This window comes from Lipophrys pholis (genome assembly GCF_963383615.2).
Source record: "Lipophrys pholis genome assembly, chromosome: 12".
NCBI lineage: Eukaryota > Metazoa > Chordata > Actinopteri > Blenniiformes > Blenniidae > Lipophrys > Lipophrys pholis.
The window spans coordinates 20,403,681-20,427,520 of record NC_137641.1 but is presented as its reverse complement, the minus strand read 5'-3'; the positions used below and the strand labels follow the sequence as shown (position 1 = coordinate 20,427,520).

Here is a 23,840-nt window from a genome sequence, read left to right as displayed (position 1 = left end):
GCTTTAACAGAGCCAGCCTGAGAAGTTATCAAACACATTTTGGCGGGGCAAACTCTCCTATCCAGTGGTTATATGAGCAAGACAGACTTGTGTAACGGAATCAGACACTCCAAATGCTGAACTCCTCCTCCACATCATCATCATCATCATCATCTCACAGAGCGCATCTACAGGCTGCTGCTGCTGCTGCAGAGCGATATGCGTTCTGGATACATAGAAACGTAGCGTTTCTTCACTACTCACAGGATATCCTTTAAAAAGACATGAGGGATATCTAAGGTCGTGTTCATACTCACTTTGTCATAATCGGCCTTTTTCAGTTGAGTTCAGCAATGGGGCTGCGCGTATTTGGCACGCCGTGTTACGCATATACGTGCATCGGTTTATGTGTTTTCATCCTGCAAGTTGCTCACTCTCAGAGAAATCCGGGCACGCAGCAAGGAAATGAGCAAAGGGCGGCTCTCCGGCAGACGCTACAGTGGTCGCATAACGGCAAGGTCTTTAGCATTTTAAGCCAAGGCTCGGAGTATCAGCCTGCGCGACGCAGAGGCGCACCGCAGGAGCAAGTGCAGCCACGACCTCTGACCATCATCCGTGACGCGGCAGTGAAGCATCAGGACACCCGGAGCCAGCCGGTGGAGCAGCAGCAGCAGCCTCCCCAGCCCACTGCCTCTCACCCTCAGAGCATCCCTCGGCCGCTCCAGAGGCTCCTGAGAGGACAGCAGCACCGACAGCAGCATCACCATGAGCGCACCGGCACGCAGAGCAACAGACGCGTCAACGACACCCAGGAAAAGGTCACCGTTAGTCCGCCTCTGCCCAGGAGAGAGGACATGATGGTCGGAGACGATCCCTACGACCCCTACAAGTCCATTGACCATGATAATCCATATTACAACCACTATGACGTTTATGATAGACCACGACAGAGGGGGAGACCCGGATATGGCACAAGGTATCATCAGTACGGTAAGAGAAGCAAAGTGTTCTCACACATCACACCACTCGGTGGTTATCAAAGATAAATCAAAGATATGTTTCAATCGAGCATTTCGTTGATCAATAACACTGTAAAAACAAAGAATTTTCCGCTTCAAAATCTTTTAAACTAGTTTAAAGGTTGTTTCTTGACTACTTGAGCAAATCAAGAAAATGATGTCATCTGAACACAGTTTATTCAAAATTGTTAAAATTAAAAGTTTTTATGGTAAAGACATGATACTATAACCTGATAGATTGTCTGGAGCTTAATCAAGAATATGGTCACTTTTCAGCTTAAATCCAAATAGCATAACAAAAAAAGTATGTAAATATTTGCACAAATGTGACAATACGAATAATTTATCTTTTACACCAGCCAGGTGTGTGTGTGTGTGTGTGTGTGTGTGTGTGTGTGTGTGTGTGTGTGTGTGTGTGTGTGTGTGTGTGTGTGTGTGTGTGTGTGTGTGTGTGTGTGTGCGCGCCATCTGTTCAAGTAGGAAAAGTACACATATCGTGTGTCACTGATTACTGTTTTCTTTCATTTGTCTTTGTTTATTACATAGCTCCTGCTCTGATGTGGTGTGATTCGTCATGATGTTGTGTGTTGTAGGTCTCCCTGATCTTGTGCCGGACCCGTACTATATTCAAGCCTCTGCTTATGCTCAGAGAGTGCCAATGTACAACTTGAGATGTGCGGCTGAGGAAAACTGTTTGTCAAGGTAGGCTACTGTCCGGTCTGATCCAGGAGAAAAAAACATAATTGGTTTGCAGTCGTGTCTGAGTGTGATTCACAGAGCTCTGAGCCATAACAACCACCTCGAGTGTTTGTGGTGAGTGCTGCCCAGTGGAAGCATAAAATGAGGTAAAATTAACCAAATCCTGCCGCTGATGGAGCAGAGGGTGGGGTGGTGGATTTCTGTAAAAGCTTAATGATAGTTTGCCCTGGGAGAGAAAGCCTGAATGGTAAACACATTATCGAAAACTAACCCAAACAACCACGTGCCTCCAAAAGACTTTTTCCACCCGCCATTTACTCAAAGACTGCCCTCGCTCAGACACTGACAGTCTGGAGGAGATGTAGCAGGAAAAGTAATCTGAGTGATGTCATCCTGTCCAGAAATGACACAGTGTGAGGAGGTAGGCGGAGGGATCCTCTGTGGGTTTCCTGCTAACATTTATGCTCTTGTCGTGTCCGTCTGGCAGCTCAGCCTACACATCGAGTATCAGAGACTATGACACGCGTATGCTGCTGAGGTTTCCTCAGAAAGTCAAGAACCAGGGGACTGCAGACTTCCTCCCCAGCAGACCACGCTACGCCTGGGAGTGGCACAGCTGTCACCAGTGAGTATAACAACATATCAGCACTGTCTGCCTCACCATCACACAGACGCGTGACTTCGCTGACCCGTCAGCTCCAACTTTTAAGCATTGGGTTTTCATAAAGTGTGGGAGGATGAGAATCCCTTTCACAGAGCGAGAACCACAGGTTATACCCTGGACAGGTCTCCAGTCCATAGCAGGGCAAATGCAGACACACACGCACACACACACACACACACACACACACACACACACACACACACACACACACACACACACACACGCTCAAGTGTCTTTCATTTATCAACCTCACATGCAAAGTTTTAGACTGTGGAAAGAAAACCATAATACCCAGAGAAAAGCCACGGACGCATGGAGAGAATACACAATCCTGATGTTTTTTACATTAGGAAGTATTATTAACGGCTGTTGAGTTCCTGAGGCAACAAAAATCTGAACTCATCTACTAAGTCCTTATACTTATAAGGACTTAGTAGATGAGTAGATGATAGGCTTAAAAGACGGTATCTTTTAAGCCTATGTTTTTGCACTAAAGCTGAATTTATCAATTCTTTCTTCTCCATTACACTTTTTAAATGTTTGAGCAAACACACTGGAGAAGCGATCTACTTAGTGTCCTCGACCTCGACCCACAAGAAATGGATTTAAAATTTATTAGCGATCCCCTTTGAGCCCGCCCTACATTTTGAAAACCACTGCTCTGAGTGTGAGCTGATTTTAGTGCTTGAGACTCTACATGAGGCTCTGTGTCATCTATAGACAACATTTAAATTGTTTTAATCCAGTGGTTCTCAAAATGGAGAGCAGATTTTCCATTTTGTTTCTGCCCATTAGTCATTCTGTACCTCTGCATTTCTTCTCTGAGTGTACTCTGGAGACACACATGGTTGTTTTTGAGTTTGTTGAAGGTTTGTGCCGACACATTCCAATTTAATCAACACAAGAATTATAAGAAATATAATTTCTGCTTACTGTTCTGTAGTTGTGATTTGGCACATTTTTGGGTTACTGCTGGGTCTTTTCCTTCTTCTCTCAGAGAAAAAAATATCAGCATGGATGTTGTAACATGAGTTTTATTTGTATTTTCAGGCTATTAAATGGGTTTATTTGTAATTCCACAATCCGTCTGTTAAGACAGTAAAACCTTTACAACCTCTCAAAAGACAAAGAGACCGAAATTCAAACAACCTACGGTTTTGGTTCATTTACAGCTGCACATGGTCAAATTAGGCTGCATGATACAGATAATGAGCCCTAAAGGAAACCTGCTGCTGGTTCTTCTGTCCTGCGTTTGAACTGGTGGAAAAATGCCCAGCAGTTGTTTTTTTTTTCCTCATTTCCAAAGAAACTACCTCATTCCACAGTAATGTTATGAATCAAGAAGTCTGCTGCAGCTCCCCGAGTTGCAGCATTTTTGGCAGAGAGCCAGTGGACTGTTAATGTAGACTGTATAGATTTCTATCACTGTTTTGAAAGTCGACTAATGTTGAAATCCAAACTGTGTTTGACTTATTAAACAAACTCCCTTCTTGTGATAGTGGAGTTGAACCAGATTCAGAGTGGCTGTCGGTCCACAGAACCATGTGCACGAACAATAAAGTAAACATCTGCATTGTTTTAGCCTCACTCACATGCAGTCATTGAATTGAAGCTCACTCAGTTACGAAAAGCATGATCCAGGAACAAACGCTGTCGTGACAAATGGCGTCTCGGTGATGTGGCACTCGGTCTCCTCAGTGGTTGAACACTTTGCTGCTGATCCACAGGCATTTCCACAGCATGGACGAGTTCAGCCACTACGACCTGCTGGATGCCACCACTCAGCAGTCGGTGGCAGAGGGCCACAAAGCCAGCTTCTGCTTGGAGGACACTTCCTGTGACTACGGATATTACAGGCGATTTGCCTGCACCTCTCACACTCAGGTCTCACAGCTAAAAACATACTGTCTGTTTTTAGGGTGTATGTATTGCCAGTTGTTCCAATGACCACTTGAAAGTAACTATAACTTTCATATCTATACATTTTTCAAATGCCTCTTTATGAAATTCTAGTTTTCCAAAGGGATTGTTAAAAAAAAACGTTCTGATTGTGAAACTACATAGATTATGAAAAGACCAAGGTATGAAGTCTAAGGCGAGGGTGTCAAACTCGTTCCAGTCCAGGAATCGCATACCTTCCAGTCTGATCTCTCCTGGACCAGACGAGTGAAAAGCATAATAACCCATAAATCAAGGTTCACCCAGCCCCAGACTTGTGGTCCACGATGTGCTGCCAAAAATATAAGCTAATGCAGTTTGGTTACTTTTTTATTCCTCTCACAATTAATATAGCCATTTCCTATGCAATAAAAAATGGATTATGTTCTTTTATAAAATAGATATATTAGGACTACATGTCCAAAACTAACATGAAAATTCTATTCCCCAAATGTATTTTACTTAAAAAAAAATAAAAAATTTAATATGAAGATCGTTGAGCATAAGTCCGACCAAGTGTCTGGATAGAAGAAAGTACCAATTTATTTTTCAGTTAGTTAATTTACAGGCTTCAGTTAGGTCTTTAAGGATGAGGGAAAAGAGCTGCGAGTCAGTCCTTGCAGTTTTGTATTGTATTGTATTAAGTTTAGGGATTCTGTGATAGTTAATAACGCCTGCATATGTTTTCTTCTCTTCAATTGCAAAATACATTAGAAACAAATGTAAATTCGAACTAATATCGTTGTTCAAAAACTGGACAACTTGAAATTTTCAAAGAAATTGTCCATCATTTTGCCATTTGTAACAATGATTCATCATGCAGTAAAATGTCCAGAACATGCTGTCCTTCATTTAGGCCAAAGGATTGTACTTTCTATTGGAATATTGTAGAAACTGGTCATTCATAACATGACTTTTAGCTTTCTTTTGTCTCAAGATTTTCCAGAGTGTGTCTTTTCTGACTAATGTTGGCAAAGTTCTGCTGCTTTCCAAAGCTCATGATTTCTGTTGTCTTCAGGATGTTCTATCAAACGTTCTCCACGGCATCACTAAACTCTTGCTCCGGCCTCGGCTGCTCTTCCTAAACATGAGACACACCCAGAGAACATTACCGACCCTGGTCATCATTATTGAAGGAAAAATGTTTCCTCTTGATATTTTCACTTTCGCTTGTCTTGTGGGACTAAATTGATCCACTGTTTTACACCCGAGTTAATAGTTAATTCGTCAACCAGCACTTCTGCAGGAAGTCTTATTGTTTTCACAAAATGTTCTCATAATCTTGGAAATTGTATTATGCATTTGTCCCATAGAGAATATATTGTTTATGTTGATTACTGTTCAACAGTTTTAGAATGCCACATTTTTTTCATTTAATTATTTCAAGTCGTTTAAGTCCAATGAATAGCTTGAAATATTACAACTGCCTGAGGATAAAACAAATGGTAAGATTACTTAAAACTGAAAAAATAATACACATTAGAATTTTACAAAAGGAGTTGTTTTTTTCAGGGAACAGATTAACAACTTAAATCTGTTCTGCGGCAATGAAGGCTGATCAAGCCTTCACAGTTGGTGCTACAGAGCATCAGCAGGAAGTAGTGGGCCGCTATAAAAAAAAAATGGTGACAATAAAGCAATTAACAATGGAAGAGTGACAAGATTGTCTTCAGAGTTCCACTACTGATTGCTCACCACTGTGAAGCAAGACCCTTCATCCCAAAACCTCACTAGTATGTAACCAGCCAGCCAGTGGAGCAGCGTCTTCTGTACCTCTACTGCTCTTAAAGCCCAGATAGATGTTTACGGTTACTCCAGGAAAAGGGACATCCAGAAAAAAAAATAAAACTTCTGCCAAATCAAAACATGTGAATCACATGCAATTTCTCAATAAATGCTGATCACTCTTTTGCTTTGTGTGTTCTACATTTACAGTTATTTCGCTGCGGACTGACCATCTAAAGATGTCAGTGTGCTGGGTACAACTTGTATTGGCTGCTTTCAAATGGTCAACTCTTACACAGTCAGCTCCTGCCAGCTAAAACAACACAGTAGCAGCCTAATTCGGACGAATCCAACCAGCTGCAGCTATAAATGAGCACACAGAAGTATAACGCATAACAGCCTAATGATCTACATCCTTTTGATTATTTCTTAAAGGAACTATGTGGCCTCCAAATGTCTGAGCAGAATCGAGCTGACAAATGTGATAAACAAGTCCTCTGTTACTGAGGCGCCTGAACTTTGAGACAGAACAGCTTTAGTATTTCCTTTCCGCACGAGCCAGTGGTGATGGTGATTTAATGGTTTCCCATTCTCCTCTAAGATGACCCCACCTGTCGGAACTTTTGTGGTCAATTATTGTTTCACAACTGAATTCCTTTTCCATCAGGTTTTCCTCTTTGACCTTCTCTTTTTCTTCCTTTCTTTCTTTCTTTCTTTCTGCCTCGTTGCTCTTGTCCTGTTTTAAAAGTTCCAGTTCGAGCTTCTTCAGTAACCTAAAGTGTTTTATAAGGAGTTTGTTCATGTGATGTTTTATTTGGTGGCTGTCCAATGTGCAGGGCCTGAGTCCGGGATGTTATGATACCTACAACGCAGACATCGACTGCCAGTGGATCGACATCACAGATGTGAAACCTGGACACTATACCCTGAAGGTCTGGCAGACAAAAAAAAACAGATGGCTTCCTTCCTGAGACACTAAACATTGTTTTATATGAGTCGAATTGTTGTGAGAATAAATGGTGTACTCTTTTTTATATTGGCAGATCAACGTGAATCCTTACTATCAGATTGAAGAATCGGACTACAGCAACAACATCGTGCGCTGTGATGTTCGCTACACCGGCAACTATGCCTATGTATCTGGTTGTCACATGTCAGGGTGAGTGGGGTGTCTATTGTGACTCATGTTATTCAGCTTCCAATCATTTCTTGCAGTGTTTTGACATATTTGTGCTTGCATTTTTCAGATACTAAGAAACAACCGCCATCCACAGCGTCTCAGCCGATGAGCCTTGTAAATGACAACAAAGAGGACTGCATATAAAACACCACGGGGGAAAAAAGAAAAAAAGATTTATTAAGACATGCATTCATTTATATTGTAAATACTACCAGGATGATGGAATTGCTGCGCCACATTATGCAGAACTTTTCTTTGCTTGCGTGGAAAAGTACTTTCTTATTTTCTTACTGAGAAGCATATTCTTTTCTCAGCTTTTCTCCAAACCTTTTCTTCCTTTCAGTGAATTTGTACTGTAGCTTGCATTTTATACCTCGTGTAAAAAGGACAACACTCCATGAAAATTTGGAGCTTTGTAAAACAAAAACATAGACCTGCTTAGACTGATAAATCAAATCAGGATATTTGTTATATTTATATGCTACGGAAGAAACTCTTTACTTTGGACAAGAAACATACTTGAATAAAATTTTGTGACAGAGTGAGTTCTCTCTTCTTGTTTCGCTTCTCCTATTGGTTGATTTCAAACCTTTTGTCCATCAACCCCTTGTGTAGAAAAATCTGCATAAGTATCATTGATTAAATCTTAGCCTGGTGTGAACAGTTTCTGTATCATTTATCTCATGGAATAAAATGTCTGATAATTGTTGACATTGCTGACAATGACATCATAACATAAAACAACAGTGTTAAAGAGATTACATATTCCATAACATGGGCTAAGATATTTGAACATTTTGTTCATAATCTCGAATTGTGGTTTCGAACTCTTTGTCTTTGGAGTCCTGCCAGATTGCTTCAAACAAACAAATCTCTTTAATCTCTATATTTGCAAAACATTACAGTGAAGCCAAACGCTGACAGACTCGCCCATTCTCAATAATACAATGAATCCTTTGAAATGACAGAACAGAACCGCTTCAAAGTTCTGCAAGTGTGTTATTGTGGTTTTTCACATGTGTAAAGTTCTAGTGTTACAGAAAATGTGATTTTGCAGGTTACTCTGTTTATCTTGAATACCACAGTAAAATTCTAAAGGTTATGCAATCACTATTCAACCCGTATACATTCTAGGCAACTTATTCAAAGTGGAACAGTTTTTAACCTTTGAGCCTTCATCATCAGATTTCCTGAGAATTTTTACACATAGCATTACATAAAGGATTTTGTTGTTAACGACTGTGTGGATCTAAACAGATAACTAAAACATTATCAAGCACGCTGAATAGAATTTATACTATACATTATACATTTATATTTTTCATTACATTCCAAAATACCGGCATAGCTGCTTTTTCTGTGTTTTTATTCCTTCCAACTTATAGTATTCTATTCAAAGAAAAAACTTGTTGGTCATTTTGAAATTGGTTGAAGCGTACTGTGATAAATAATGCTCCCACAAGCAAGAGTATGGGAGTATGTAGGAGTCTATTGGCAGAATGATTCATGGATACTAACGCTGTTACACATATTAGTGTGTTAAGTACATGCACACACAGGCTTGCACAAACACACAAAGTTCTATCAGAGTATCTTAAAGAGGCTTACTCTCTATGGTGGAGACTCACCCTTCCACACTGTGAATCCCTGCAGTGCACACACACACACACACACACACACAAATAATTCTGCTCCTATAATAACTTTGTGTTGACATTGAAATGAACCTCCGCTCCAGCAGGGGGCGCCGCTGAGACTGCGCCCGCTAGTTTGTTTTCAGTGATTTTTATCAGGCTGTCACAAACTGGAGTGGACCACCAGCACAGAGAGTGTGTGTGTGTGAGAGAGAGAGTGTGTGTGTGTGAGAGTGAGAGTTATTGTGTGTGAGAGAGAGAAAAAAATAGTCTTTTTAACAGTGTTTTGTTCCTCCTTTTTGACGAAGATGCACCCGGTGAATGTGTCGATCCCGTCGTTTCGTTCCGAAAACAACTCGGTGGAGAAAGGATACACGGTGAGCTCCAATAACATGTCTATCCATCCGAGTGTGTGTGTGTGTGTGTGTGTGTGTGTGTGTGTGTGTGTGTGTGTGTGTGTGTGTGTCTCGCTATCTGTCCAAATATGCGTGTCTCATCTTGCATATCAGCACAAATGCTGTTTGTGTAGCCGTTGTCGAATATGTGTGTCCTCCTCTCTTTCACTGCTCAAATGAATGCATCAAAATAATAAAGATAATAATAATAATACCCTAAGACTGGATGCAAACTGCGTCTATTTCAGGTTTCAGGACATGTGTGCATGCTCTCTGAATAATCAAGCAGACCCCCAGCTGTCTGACCTAAATAAAGTGCTGCTGTCCTGAAAGGGGTCAGTTTCGCCAGGGGGTCACATGGGGGGGGGCTCAGCCGGCTCTCAGGATGTCAAAATCTGATTTGCACACGTCAAACAAAGCCATCGGGAGACACTTTCTGCAATCTAGAACAGAAAGGCTTCTGCTTTCTGTTTGTGTCCACCAGTTTGTGTCCTCACTGTGACGTAAAGGGCCCAAATACAGTTCAGATCTAGTAGAATGTGAAACATCCAGACCCCTAAGGTCCTCAGGAAGACGTTTCGTCGGTGTTCAGAAGCAAATTTTAATTCCTTCACTCCTCACTTGTGGAACAAACCCTCCTTTATCTTAATAAATCTTCTAAATATAAATACATTTCCCTTGCTCAGACGTCTCAGAGAAAGTCCACAGCATTTCTGGGGGGAAGAAAGTGTGATCATCGTTTCAGTGCTGATCACATGTCCATTTGGTTTGAGACACAAAAGTGGAAAAACACAAGTTTGAGTTTAGGGCACTAAATGAAAGATATTAGAGATATTAAATAGTTTAACCATGTTTTTTTAATAAATGAACACTCATGCAGTGAAAGCTGAGAAATGGAATCAATGTCTTCATTCATAAAAAGTATAAATGTGTTTGAAAAGGATTGTTAGACTTGTTTTTAGCTTCCTGTTTCACCCATCTTATTATAAAAATTATTTTCATTTTTTAATACTTTCATATTTGACCACTGCTTCGCGTCTATCGGTATTGTGAACATTTCTCACAGGTTAATTTTCTGTCTTGAGAGATTTTCTACGAGTTTATGTTTCCAGTCCCGAGTTGCATGAAGAACGCTGCCGTCATTTAATACGAATCTCCTCTGGAGTGCAGCGACTGTCGCTTCCACAAAAGGATCCAGCCGATCATGAGAATTGAGCTGAAACGTTTTGACAGCTCATCAAATTTCTTCTTTTTTTTCCCACCGCAGCAGCCAGATGTTTCCCCTCTGTAACTCGCTGACGTCGACATTGAACTGACACACAGTGACTGTATCGACGAGATAGAGTTGGGACATGTTTGCCCGAGTGATTCCTCACTCTTTTCTTTTTTCCTCCTTGTTTCAGGTCTTTAAAATCGACGTGCTGATGAACGGCCGACAGCACACTGTTGAGAAGCGCTACAGTGAATTCCACGCTTTGCATAAAATGGTGAGACTTTCTGTGTCATTGATCGATGTAGTTTGAATAACTATGGATCCCCATGGGGTTTAAAAGCCTTGCTCAAGGGTTCACAGTGGTGGCACTGATTGTGAGGACAAACCTTGCGCTTCCTGTTCCCCACATGCATCTCGAGGGATTAAAACGACATTCCTGCGCTCCCCTCCTGCACTTGTGCCCCCATCGTTTAACTCACAGGTCATTTGAGGTTATTGATTAAATCACACCCCCAGGTATTCTGGCATCCCTTCATCCACCTCGGGGTGGCAGGATAATGATCCCAGCAGACTATGGGGAAACACTCTGGACGTGTGTCTCCACTCCATTACAGGGCAAACACAGACAAACTGACCCATTTTTCATATTGACGTGATGTTTAGGGAAGTATTCGATCCCGTAGAGGAAATCTCAGCACGGAACCAACTGTCGTTTTGCTTCATACTGGTTAATCGTGTTCGTCTGATGAGTTTGGGGGTTGTAACTTCACAGATTACTTCCTCTTCTTCCTCTTTGCATTAATTGAATGCCGGTTTAAAGCTCACACAGCTAATAAAGAGTTCACACTGAACTTCAGCTGTAGTTTATGCCGTCGCGCCACAAAGAGATCAGATTTAACGTTTGCGAATTTTGCATTCAAGAATTAAGTCAGAATTTTAAGATTTAACTGTTTCGATAAAGTGATTTTTACATCTTTACCTTTTTGTTTGATTTCATTGTAGTAGATTACACCCTGGTGCTGTTCGGATGCAGTATATGAAATCATCCTTCCACTTGCTGGTTGGGTTTTGTCCAGTTGTCCCAGAACATGTTTGACCACTTAAACTACAAAAATGTCTGAATTTTTCTCCATTAGATGCAAAAATGACAAAGAAATTTATTTTATTTTTTTTCACTAACACACTTGTAGACAGCTAACTTGTTTTTTGGCTTTTGAATAATCGAAGACTGAGGGGGAAAATTCTTTGGACTTCGACTGTTGTCTTCAGTGAAGATTACATTTCCAGTTTCTTTTCGAAAAAGACAAGATATGTTTTTCCTCGGCGGCATCCCTCTGGGATATCGGTCAGAGTTCTGGATGACGCAGACCGCAGTGTGGTTTTCCTCTCCCCCCCCAAACAAAATAGCTTCTGACAGTTTGGCTGTTGAGATGTTTTTGTAGGCTACTGTATGTATATATTTAATTTATTTATTTTTGATCTTTTCAGCTAAAGAAGAGCATAAAGCCGCCTGAAATCCCTTCAAAACATGTCAGAAACTGGGTTCCCAAAGTGCTGGAGCAGAGGAGGCTCGGCTTGGAGTTCTACCTGCAGGTACTCCAGAACACATTTCCTTCACCTCAGATGAAGTCCTCCAGAGGAGGAACTTCTCTCTCCCCAGAGGTCACTGGGAGCGCTGCTTCATCCACACACTCCAAATTTGCTTTTGTTTTGTCAGACTATAATTATGGAAAATGAGGTTCTCCCGAAGATATTTCTGGATTTCCTGAACATCCGCCATTTTCCCTCCGTGCCAAAAACCGAAAGCTGTGGGTGAGTTGAAAGTGCAGCTTCTTTATAAAATGAAAGAGCCCGCTGTGGCCTTTGGGTTGTTTGTGGGACAGTCTGTTCCCAGGAAAGAGGAGGACTGTCTGGTATGACTTATTTTCTCTTCTTTCAGGTCTTTCGACACAGAATCTGAGGAATCAAGGTGAGTCATTTGTTTGCCCGTTTGTGGCCTTGTGAAAATCACGTTCTCTCTTTGTACTTTAACCTGTTTAACATTTCAGCATCTGTTTGCATTACACTTGAACTGCCGTCTGTTTTCATGATTGTTTGCTCATGCAATCCGTCTGACTTGTTCATTTTTGGCATTTCATTTTATGTTTTTCAGTAAACTCTCACATCAGCCTGTCTTGCTGTTTCTGCGAGACCCCTACCTGCTCTCACCTGCACACGGTGGGTCCAGTTCTTCTGCACGATAAAGCATCGATTCATTCAGCTCAGGGCTTTTTATATATGATTAAGACGTTTTGGAAAAGCAGAACTATTGTCATGTCATTTGAAATATAAAGTCTGCAACCTTTGAAACTTCTACCCTTATGATATCGCACTGGAGCTTATTTCACTTCATCTCAGTTACTTATAAAAGTGGTTCTAGTATGGCTTTTTTTTTTTATTTTTTTTTTTTTTAAAGATCATTTAAAATTCATAAACCATTCTGGAAAAACACCTCCCCTCTGACCCCCAGATTTTTACTGCTGCTGCCCCCTAAAGCTCTCTGGTGCCCCCGAGAGGAGGGATACCGCTCACTGTACCCGTAGCCCTTTGAAGGACATTTCTACAACACGAGATGCCTGATTACATGAGAATGTTTGGATCCCGGCTAAAAACATCAGTTTTCTGACGAAAATGAACACTGAGCAAAGTGATGATTTCCTTAAAATAGAATCCACTTCTGTGCAGTAGATATTATGTCAGCTGTAAAACTACCGTTCAGTCGCTCTGTGGCTGCTGCCACCTACTCTTTTTGGTGAGAGTCCTTAATTCAGCTGAAGAGTTTTCTCTTTTCTTTCAGATGCGTTTTCTAACGTGGTGATTGAAGGCGTGATCCACGGCGTTTTCTATCCCGATCTCCAGCCAAGGTAGAACCTGAGGAGACCAATCCCAGGACACATCGCCGTACCGTTTCAGGATGTGTGCCAGGAAAGACGTGACATGTTCACCAGACGCGCCGAGCCGCCGACACATTTCCGGAGGCGTTTCACAAAAAGATGCTTTCTTTTTTCAGAATATCAGGACTGAAGGCACGTCACCACATTTTAAGCACGAGACGCTAAAATCATCCGTCTTCACTTCACCCAGCAACTTTCGACTTGTAGTTTAAGCTTAAATCATCAGTCGCATGTCGAATTGAATTTGCAGTTTGACACGTATTTATCGACAAATAATTTAAATAATGAAATAACTTTAACATAGCTAATAATGACTTTATTTATTTCTTACTTGAGAGAATAATGAGTGGCAATCAGCTAAAAATATATTTTAAAAAAAAGGGGGCTCAAAATTTCAAATAAAAGCTTGTGAATGGTTTCTGAGGTCAGAGCCAGACAGGACATACCTGCTGATTGCAGTCCTGGAGGTTTTTGTGCCAGAGCACGTTCTGTCTTGTACGGATGAAGCACCGAGCTGGACTGTGGAGTCCTGCGTGTCGCAGCATGCCAACGGAGCGCAGCCACTCCCTCCGTGGCACCAGTGATGTGGCCTCTATTTCTTTTAAAAGCTTGTTTTGAGCTGCTAAACGGAGCCGGTCGGTGAAGTTAACAGCCACGTGCTGCACGTTCGGGTGGAGATCGTGGCGGTTACGTGGACCTTTTTTTTTAACTTTCTGAAGTGCTACAGTCTTTACAGCAGAAATATTTGGCCCAACCTGTTAGTGGAGGAAGACGTCACCAGAGTGAGAGGTGCTGATTGAAGAAGTATGACGTTATCTTCAAACTCCCAAGCTTCTTCTACATTATCATCTATAATTACTTTGGCTTCCTCCACTTGCAGGTTCCCCACTTCCTCTGAAGATTATCACGCTGTGAGATATAAGCCTTAAAGAACACAATACTATTACCTCCCCACACTACAGACAGCTCATTTTTTGTGATAATAAAAACTCTACATAGGATATTTAAATATTGTTCTAGTCTGCACAAATATACAAGCCTTTTGATGATAAACTGCCTCAAATAGAATAAGCATCTCCAGACTGTGCAGCGGTGTCTTTGTAGCTGTAGGTCAACTTTAGTTTGTGTGTGACTATGAGGATCACGTTGATTTGACCCACGAAAGATCAGTGTTTAACACATTATTATCGTATATTGCTAAATGCCAATCATGAAGTCTTCCTCCCATCACGAAAAGGGACACTAGAGTGTTTTTGTTTCTTTTGTTTGTTAAAAAATGTGATTTAAAGAAGCAGGAAAACGCTGTGCAATATGAAATCACGCAAAAAAAACAAAAAAAAATGTCTTTGTTATTGTGAGTGATTTCTTTATTTTCTTTGCAAAACATGTCCACATGTAAACACTCGTACCGTTTTGTGCAGTTGTTGTGTTTCCCTATTTGGGACAGTAGTTAATGACCAGCCTTTTGAAGCTTTTTGATGTGACTGGACCTCCACTGCACCACTGAGACGACGACACATTCGTACTGAATGAGATTAATCTTGAAGAGCAAACCTCCACTAAAGAGATCATGAGTTTTGTGTTTTAACAAAGTGAATCATTGCCTGGGAATCCATCTCAGATTTCTACGTGTCTATGTATAATTAATATTGTGTATGTGAAGTGTCATTTCTGTGCCATAACAACCTACAGTGAACATGGAAATCCCACTGTAGCACTTTGAGGGTTTTATGTAAACTACTAACAATAAAATGATTTCCACAAGCCACATGTGTCAGACTTGGACTTCAAATTTATTTTATTAAAAGAGATACTGCCTTTTTGCAGGGGTGGCATGTTGGTGCAGGAGCAGTGTTCTGCAACTTTCAAGAGCAAAAGAGCATATTATATGATTTTCCACCAAATGAGATTTACCTGAAACCACAAAACATGTTTAACCTTTCAAATGAGACTAGCAGCTCCTAAAGTTTAACTTTGACACGCGTACACAAACTGTATCTTATGTTGTTTTTAGTAGTTGTGGCCGTTTGGCTTCCTCTCACAATCCTTGGAGATTTTGAAATTTCTTTAAAGCAATGAGTCCTTTTCTGATTTTTGTTCAACGTGTGCTCGCATCAACCCCGAGCAACCGCAACTTCAACAAAGCAGGTACAAAAACTGGGTAATCACATCAACATACTTGTATATGCAAACGGAACCTTAACCCACGCATGGCTTTTATGGAAACTCTAGGTCTTCCTCTGTATCCTTTTAAACTCTCCCACATTATAAATCAGACTGGCAACACAACGGGTTCACCATAAACTCCTGTACTGATGGGAACAGCTGAGACTGCCAAAGCGGGAAAAAGTGTGCTATACCAGTAGTTTGTGAAGTCTGTTCCCATTGATCAATGAGGACCCGTCTCCCTCCTGACTGCTCCCCTTTACCCCAGGAGCGAGAGAGCGCCGCTCTCCTTTTTGCAGTGTGATGGCGCTCATAACTGCTGGTGTTTCTATTGATACTGACACACGTTTTGTCCAAACCAGCTGTCTAAAAATCTTCTTTAAAGAGTGTAAAACCTGTATGGGTGTTAGTCTTTAAGAAGGAACTGTGTTTTAGCGTTTGTAAACCCAAAGAGTGTGATTGAAGTCAGACCAAGAGGTGAACCGACACTGAATTGTTGACAACAATGGTTCTTTATTATAGAAAAAAAAAAAAAAAAGATCTCAGAAAATTCTGTCAATAGACAACCCATGGACTGTATTAAACTGACTGTTTCTGTCACATTATAGGATAAAAGATAAACACAGTAAATTCCTTGAAAACAGTATATTCCCACTCTTTCTGCAAACCGGTTGGCTTTAGATCAAATGTAATTCAATGAGAACTGGAATTGAAAATTAAAAAATAGAAATTACCCCCCCCCCCCAAAAAAAAAAGAAAAGTCAGCAGGGTTCAATGAAATCTGTCCCCTTGAAAATTAAAACCGCTCAGTCACAGGTTTCCACCTGTTTTCCCACATTCCACTTAAAACAAAGCAGCTCTGACAGCTTATCATGTTTATGAAATGATCTTGCAGTAGATCGAGCTGTAAGATCATTCATTTTTAATTCAGTTTCCTTGAATTCTCACGATGTCGTATGTGGCTTTGTTGCAGCAGTAACAGAAACTCGTCAACAAACTAAATCCTTTAGCTTGACATGTGGAAATCATCTGGAAAGCCAAATATTTCAGAAGAGGGTGTAAATCTTAAATCCTTTGATCTCTGGGTGGATAATTCCCAATGTAGTAACAGTCAAAGCGGGCATCAACGCCCACACCAACCTGCATTTGAGTGATCAAACTCCTAAGGATCTTTGTTCTAGATGGTTTTAAAGTTCTCCATGACCCACTTCATCTTTGAGCCGTTCATCTGTCGCAGCTTCTGCCTGAGGTCCTTTCATGTTGGCAAACTCCACCTCCCGGGTCAGCTGCTCCAGCGGAGGAAGACCCACCGCCAGGTTTCTCATCGCAATGGCTGTCATCAAGAATCTAAAGGACAAAACCGCAAACGGAGTGGGTGAGATGAAACCTTGTTGTTTGGACAAATTCTGTGCCGGGCACTGACCCTCTTCGTAGTGTGTAGTATTTCTTCACGGCGAATCGCTCCAGTCTCTCCAGCACGCCAGCCTCTCTGCGCTTCTTCACCTCCTTCATCCTGCGCTGCCTCTTCAGGAACAGCCGCACGACGGGGTCCGTGGCGTTGACCTCCGCTCCGCTGTCGTCGTCCACGGCAGCAAGAGGCTGCAGCTCCGGAGGAAGAGGCTCCGTTTCTGTGGGGAGACACTGACCGGTCAAGTCTGCTGGATTGTTTAGAGACAAAGTTGCTTTGTATTCATTGAGAAACAACAATTCATTCTGCAAGGACGCACTGAACCCAAGCAACAGCGAGAAAACCATAAAGAGCTTATGTTCACTGCCTCGAGGTGTGATAACCCGGGACTCTCATCCTCAACATTAATCTAGAGGCCATCAGGAAGTAAGCAGAGCAAAAAGCGAGTGAGATTTTAACTACAGACAAAAATGTATCAACATTTTACACACAACCTTTAATGTTCATCTAACAGATGAAAGCGTAAGCATTTACTGTATTATGGACGTTTATGAGGAACTTGTAGAACCAAGAACTTCTTCCATGATTAATAAAGTTCTAACTTGATATAAATACTTGTTAGTGCAACATTAAACTATGTACACCCTGCAAATAAATAACACGAGGTCAATGCCCATCAACGAATTGCTGGTAGCATCCATCAACATCTGTGTAAAAATAAAGTTACAACAAAGAACATCATGTTTGAACCAATCTGCAATACACAAATACTACGCCTGTATTCCTGCATGTAAGAGGCCATTTCTACTTTTACTGAGTGACTTTTACATTTCGTCTTTATTACAGCCGAAAAGGTCAGATTTTTCATGTTGAAGGTTTTCAATACAAGACCAAGATCAACACATAAAACAAACATGACTCTACCTCAAATTTATTCAACATATCCTTTACAGTACTTTTTAACCGTGCATTTTGTTCTTATTCTTAGGGTTTTAATATTGTTCTTTTCTTTTAGGTGATCTTATTTCTCCTTTCCACACAGCCAATGAAGCACAGCCCGTTTCGTAGGCGTCTTGTTTCACGTGTCTCACCTGTCCCGTTGCGAACACGCTCCTGGAGTTCAAAGAGCTTGGTGAAGTTCTCCTGGAGCGCCGCCTCTGTGGTGTTGACGTAGATGTACATGTAGCACGACGGGTCTTCAGACACTGTGTACACCTTGTGATAAGCTCCAGCAGGCACCTACACACATTCACGCCACACAGTGAGTACTGAAGTCCCTCCATGTTACAAGGGAATGCCATTTATAGTGATTGTGTGTACTTGTACCTTGATCTGCTCACCGGGCTTCACAGTGTAGTTCTTGTTCTCCTCTACTACCTCCACATTCACGTTGCCCTGCAACACGTGGATGCTGGTGTTTCCCAGATCCTCACTCACAAAGTTTTCTAAGTGGAGGCCTAATCGGTAGGATGCAGTCAATGGTGAGATAAACAACATGTAGACCGGATGAAACAACACAATATGCACGTGGTTATAATGAATAGCGTAAAAGAAAAACTGAGATATTCGTAACCTGGGAAATCAGCAATGAAGACGATCTCAGTCTGATTGTCCAAACTGCCCTCGATCTCCTGGAATTTCGTCCTCCACGGTGAGAGGTCCACCAGCAGAGGCATCAGCCAGGGGTTCGGTCGGAAAGGTGACCATTCAGCCTTCACAATGTCAACGCGAGGGTCAAAGATCCTGAAGAACCGAAAAGCCCAGAAGACATTTAAACCTCAACTATTGTGTACCCCCATTGTGTACGCAACAGTACACGACACCTCCAACAACATTTCCGTCTGAAACAAAAGGCTCCCACACACCTTTGCTGGAAACGTTCATTGATGGACACCCAGATATCGAAGTAGATCTCCGGATCGGAGATATTGTAACGGGGCAGGAGATGGTTAAGGCATGTGGCGTACTGCTTTAGCATGTCTCCGTGGTCTTTCCAGCGACGGCTCTGTGTGAACACCTACAATACACAAACAGGATTTTGTTTATGCAGTGCATCATGTGGTGCCACAGTTCAACACTGCCCCTAATACACAAATGTGACATTACTCAAATCTTGTTGAACCCTTGATGAGTGACTCACCCCTGGGTTCAGATATCCGATGTCACCAGTTTTTCCATCTTTGTAGGTAATCTTCACATGCTGATGGCTTCGAGAGTGAACCATCATGTCCCAAGAGTAGCCATACAAGCCATTAGTCCAATTGTTGTAACCCTGGGCAATACAACACATTGACATCACTTAGTCTTTTAACCTCTTACCCATTTCCTCTGAATAAAACCACCAGGTCTTCAGATTATCAGAGACTGCATGATGGAGATTTTGAAATTTCCAACCCTTCTGCTGACCTCACCAGCCTGAGCTACTGTTTGCTGTGGACCAATGACTGTTGACTCTGATTGAGCAACTTTCAGTCTCAACACTCAAATAAACTTTAAAAAGCTTTTGCTCGGCGCAAAAACAGATGATCTCAGAGCAAAGAAACAAAATAAATGTGCAACAGATTACAAATTTTCTAAATATGTACCTGCGTGATGAAGTGGGAGTAAGGAAGGAAAAACTGCTCCGCAATATAAAGAATAGCAAAGATGGCTCTCAGCTTGTGCTTAAGTTTCAGTTTGGGGGCTCTCGGAACAGTCGGGGTCTGCCGCTGTTCACTACTCGAAGTCTGTTCATTCTGGTAAACACAGGAGGTGCTGGGCTGGGGCTCCATTGACGTGAACGGCAGGACTCGCTTCAGGAATGATGGGAAATGGTCAAAAAATCTTCTCGGCCAGTCGGGGTAGCAAAAGAGAGGACTGGTGGCCAGCATTGTGTAGGAGAACATTCCTGGGAAGCACAAACTTTGCGATTAGAGAAGCATAGCTACTTTCAATGGGCTCATAATAAAGAAAGGCAGAACACTAACCGATGCTGAACAGCTGAGAGTTCATACAGTGGAAGTAGCTGACAAAGCAAATTGCATAAGGTCGTGTCAAATCAAAAAACAGCAGATAGCCTGCAGTCAGATCCAGAAAAAGGCCACCTCCATGCACCACCAGCAGGCTTACTAACTCCACAGGAAGAATCACTCTGCGGACACAAAAAGCAGAGCACAAGTTGATCAGTGAGGGTGGACAGAGATTTGCTCGACAGCGATGAAGCTGGTTAAATAAAACTCACTTGAAAGGATCAAAAAGCCAGTGATGTGCCAGGTATGACATTGAGTATCCCTCCACCCAATCAGCATCCAGCTTTTTGATTCCGGCGATGAAGTAAACAATAAATATCTTCGAGAAAGAGCATTCGCAGTTGTGTTTAGTCATGAATAGTTCCCAAATCAAAGGAAACGTAGAAGAAATTTGACGAAAATACCAAGAAAATCACTAAACCTGTGTCCTCAGCAATGTGTAGTTCCACAGAGGCACATGAGCGTTTCTTATGGACGGCCTACGTAATCCATCAATCGACCTACAAACAGATACATACAGACATGACTGGTCAAAAACAAACTGGTACACACAGACACACATGACCACAAATGAGAGATGGTCTCACCAGTATCTGTTGGCATCCATGAGCATGAGCTGAAACCCAATGAGGCCGTAGAGGTACGAGTGATTGTTCCAAGTCGTTTTATCCAGAAAGAAGATGTACCAGTATGTGGAGATGAACATGAGGCAGGAGAGGCGGTAGCAAAAGCCGAGCATGATGCCCAGCGAGCCTTCAATTCCAAAGACAAATTCAGTCAGTCACAATATCAATTTTTGGTTGTTTTCAACAGGTTTGCTTTGCTGAAAATATCTGGTCAACAGGGATTCTGACTCATCGTGAGTGAAAAAAGATTTTTACCAGGAAGGAAGAGAACACTGTACAAACACATAATGAGGAATGTAGGATTCATCATCGCCAGAGTATTGTGTCAATAAAGTGAAATACTAAATATAGAATTTAAATTAATTGATTATCCACAAATCGTGAAAGCATGTGAAAGCCTATTACATTTTATTTTGGAATGCAATAATTACAAAATATAAATTCTAACTTTTCTATATGAATATATATATATATATTCTACATCAAATGCTTGACAAAACATACATTTGTCTGGTGTTATAATACACATTGTTCCATTTAAATAATAATATGGCAAATTCATGAATTGTGCATGACAAATGTATTAAGTTGATGGTAAATAGTATTATTTAGTTTGAAGAAACATTTGCCACATGCAAACATGTATTACAATTATACAGTAGACCGTGTGGCTTTGCAATGTTCTAGATTCTGTGAAAAGAGGTTTTAAATAGATTTTAGGGGAAAATCCTCATCTAAAGCTGAAGAATTGTGGTTTCTTATATATTGAAGCATCAGATTTGGATGTTTTTATTTTGTTTTATTATTATTGGTTTATTTAGTTTGTTGTCATTATGATCTATCAGCTTTGAAATGGTAAATCTATTTCTCTTATATAGAACTTTTTTTCCCAAGATGATTGATCAAACCCAAAACCTTGTGATTAGAAGATGACCCGTGGTACCAATGGAGCCTGGTAGAGCAGGTCTTTATTTGTGGAAATCTTACAGGAGTTGTGTGCCTCGGCTGAAAGTATTTTTAAGTGAGGCAGACATATGTGCTTTAATCTTTACCACAGTCATGCACCCCCATAGAGACAGACCCCCCTATAAAACCACTGCATCCGCTCAGACAGAGAAGACATAAAAACAAGGGTCGCTGTGTTTCGAGAGCCTCAGGTGTGAACCCTCACATGAAACAAAGAGTGTGACCCACCTAGGAACAGAACCACATACAGCAGGTACATCCAGTCCAGAGGCAGCGGCTGCAAAAAGTTGAAGAGGGGAAAGCGACACACGGGGGCCCCATCCAGGTACTTGTAGTCTAAGTGACTGAGCCCACGTTCCTGTGTGACGTCAATGGCCATCAGCAAACCTGTAGGACAGACACGTGGTAAGAAGACGCACTATTCTAAATACAGCAAGATGTCCTGGAGCCAGATTTAGCACATTTACCAAACAAGCAGCGGAAGATGCCAAGAGATGCAGGATCAGTGGGGCGGTTCAGGAGGGTCACCAGGCTGTGCCAGGAGGTAAGGTCCTCCTTCTTGAACCCAAAAATCTTCTCCATCCTGGTTTTGGTTTGTGTTTGTTCAGTTTTGGGAGCTGCAGTCTTGTGTGAAGTGTGTTCTTCTCCATCACTGCTCACCAGAGCACCTGGGTGGTTCGCAAGCAAAAACAAAAAGTAAACACGACGGGAATGTACCTCTAATTATAAACATGCACGAGTCAGAAAATTCTTAACTTCTGTTTACAAACGCAACGTGGGTCTGACTGACAAAAGAGTCTAACAGGAAATCACGTTACATAAACAACAACAAAGTAATACACATCATCACCTGCGATCGCGTCCCTCGCCTCCATGTTACCGCAGGTTTGGACTGCGGGGTGGGACAGGGGGTCTCTGTGCACTCCCTGCCCCGGGTGGAGGAGTCCTGCGTGGAGGAATGAAAGAGCCTGTGTGAAATGGACACAGTTTACGTGTCACAGCCCCTCGCACAGGACAGTCCAGCAGAGAGGAGCAGAAGGAGGAGGAGGAGGAGTAGGAGGAGGTCTGGGAGGGATTAGAATGTTGTGAAAGAAGTGCTCATCGCTCATTGGCTGATGCTTCAAAAGAGCCCGCCCTTTAAATTACTTCCGTCTTCGTCATTTCCGTTCCGACTCGCAAAATAAAAGTAAGTCAAAATAAAAACAAAAGATTGAAGTCTTTCTTTCTTTTGTATGATAATTTAGAAATTGCTTTGAAATAATGTTTTAATAATTTCATAAGTGACCTTTTGCCAAAATGGCAAAGCAAACATTTCCCGGTCCTCATCAATGCACTTGTTTACAACATCATAATACAGGCTAAAGGAAACTAAAAAACATATTTTGTTCATAGAATTGACATCCCTGATGCTGTAATCAGTTTTGACAAATAGTAATTTTTGTGTTTGTTTATGTTTATGTTGCTTTAATTTGTAGAAGAATACTATTACTACTACTATTACTACTACTATGACATAATAGTGATACCTGATAATGTCAAGCCAGCGTTTGAACAATTCAATCAAGTTTAGAGGTATCCTTGAAAATAATGTTTTCATAATAACTCCCCATCACCCACCCCCCACCCCCCACATACACACACACCTCTCTCTCTCTTTTGCGCTGTTATCTCTCACACTGCTATCACACAGCTGCAAGGGCAAAAGTACAAGTGTGGCAGAGAGTGTTGTAAACTGTGACACAGTTATGACACATAAACTGAGCTAAAGTTTCACGTTTGAAAATATATATCAAATTTCAGTTCTCAAAAATAGAAATCATAGTTGATAAATTTTCCAGCTAGAGGGAATAAGCTAATCTATCATTTAATAATTACGATTAAACCATGTCAAAACAATACATTTTAGATGTGTTTTGCAAAAACAGTTTGCTAAACCATGACTTTACAGCACTTTTTGTTTATTAAAAAAAAAGAAAAACTTTTATGTATTGTTTTTGGTGGATCACTCTTGCAGGTCAATACAATGAGCATGTTGATGTGTTGCTGTGAAAATGTTTATATGCACACTTGCATATATCTGGAGAAGGACATTTGAACTAGCTGAAGCTCTTGGCAACTATTAATTAACAGCAAACTGCTAAAACTCTGAGAGGTCTGCTGAGATCAGGCTGGTGGAATACTTGCACACACACGGAGAATGTGCAAAGTCAACACAGAAAGGTTTCCAGGCCTGAACTGAACCAGAAAAAGTCAGACAAAAAACACAAGACAAATCATTTTTAAATCT

General features: G+C 41.4%; 3 protein-coding genes across 3 annotated transcripts; 2 read left to right on the top strand and 1 right to left on the bottom strand.

Moving 5' to 3' along the window:
- Positions 1–79: 79 nt before the first annotated feature.
- loxa (lysyl oxidase a) lies at positions 80–7,746 on the top strand. Its single transcript, XM_080476822.1, has 7 exons — positions 80–969; positions 1,592–1,700; positions 2,185–2,322; positions 4,089–4,245; positions 6,861–6,956; positions 7,068–7,183; positions 7,272–7,746. The coding sequence occupies exons 1-7, from the start codon at positions 333–335 to the stop codon at positions 7,276–7,278; spliced, it is 1,260 nt and encodes a 419-aa protein (XP_080332948.1). The 5' UTR covers positions 80–332; the 3' UTR covers positions 7,279–7,746.
- Positions 7,747–8,976: 1,230 nt separating this feature from the next.
- snx24 (sorting nexin 24) lies at positions 8,977–15,157 on the top strand. Its single transcript, XM_080476596.1, has 7 exons — positions 8,977–9,215; positions 10,637–10,720; positions 11,935–12,039; positions 12,164–12,258; positions 12,386–12,415; positions 12,599–12,663; positions 13,283–15,157. The coding sequence occupies exons 1-7, from the start codon at positions 9,147–9,149 to the stop codon at positions 13,351–13,353; spliced, it is 519 nt and encodes a 172-aa protein (XP_080332722.1). The 5' UTR covers positions 8,977–9,146; the 3' UTR covers positions 13,354–15,157.
- Positions 15,155–22,582, bottom strand: ggcx (gamma-glutamyl carboxylase). Its single transcript, XM_080476595.1, has 15 exons — positions 22,404–22,582; positions 22,021–22,221; positions 21,782–21,940; positions 20,549–20,714; positions 20,383–20,461; positions 20,174–20,280; positions 19,920–20,083; positions 19,539–19,840; positions 19,094–19,225; positions 18,819–18,970; positions 18,527–18,696; positions 18,280–18,410; positions 18,045–18,192; positions 16,969–17,173; positions 15,155–16,892 (listed from the first exon to the last, which is right to left on the bottom strand). The coding sequence occupies exons 1-15, from the start codon at positions 22,426–22,428 to the stop codon at positions 16,733–16,735; spliced, it is 2,301 nt and encodes a 766-aa protein (XP_080332721.1). The 5' UTR covers positions 22,429–22,582; the 3' UTR covers positions 15,155–16,732.
- Positions 22,583–23,840: the final 1,258 nt, after the last annotated feature.

Bases quoted from the DNA above. Each gene is read 5' to 3' on its own strand.
- loxa (XM_080476822.1), top strand. From the start codon at position 333: ATGGGGCTGCGCGTATTTGGCACGCCGTGTTACGCATATACGTGCATC. The intron at 970-1,591 runs GTAAGAGAAGCA...TGTGTGTTGTAG, and splicing joins CACAAGGTATCATCAGTACG to GTCTCCCTGATCTTGTGCCG. The intron at 1,701-2,184 runs GTAGGCTACTGT...TCCGTCTGGCAG, and splicing joins GAGGAAAACTGTTTGTCAAG to CTCAGCCTACACATCGAGTA.
- snx24 (XM_080476596.1), top strand. From the start codon at position 9,147: ATGCACCCGGTGAATGTGTCGATCCCGTCGTTTCGTTCCGAAAACAAC. The intron at 9,216-10,636 runs GTGAGCTCCAAT...TCCTTGTTTCAG, and splicing joins CGGTGGAGAAAGGATACACG to GTCTTTAAAATCGACGTGCT. The intron at 12,040-12,163 runs GTACTCCAGAAC...TTGTTTTGTCAG, and splicing joins GCTTGGAGTTCTACCTGCAG to ACTATAATTATGGAAAATGA.
- ggcx (XM_080476595.1), bottom strand. From the start codon at position 22,428: ATGGAGGCGAGGGACGCGATCGCAG. The intron at 22,222-22,403 runs GTGATGATGTGT...CGAACCACCCAG, and splicing joins GGCGAGGGACGCGATCGCAG to GTGCTCTGGTGAGCAGTGAT. The intron at 20,715-21,781 runs GTGGGTCACACT...TTGGAATTGAAG, and splicing joins GTATGTGGTTCTGTTCCTAG to GCTCGCTGGGCATCATGCTC.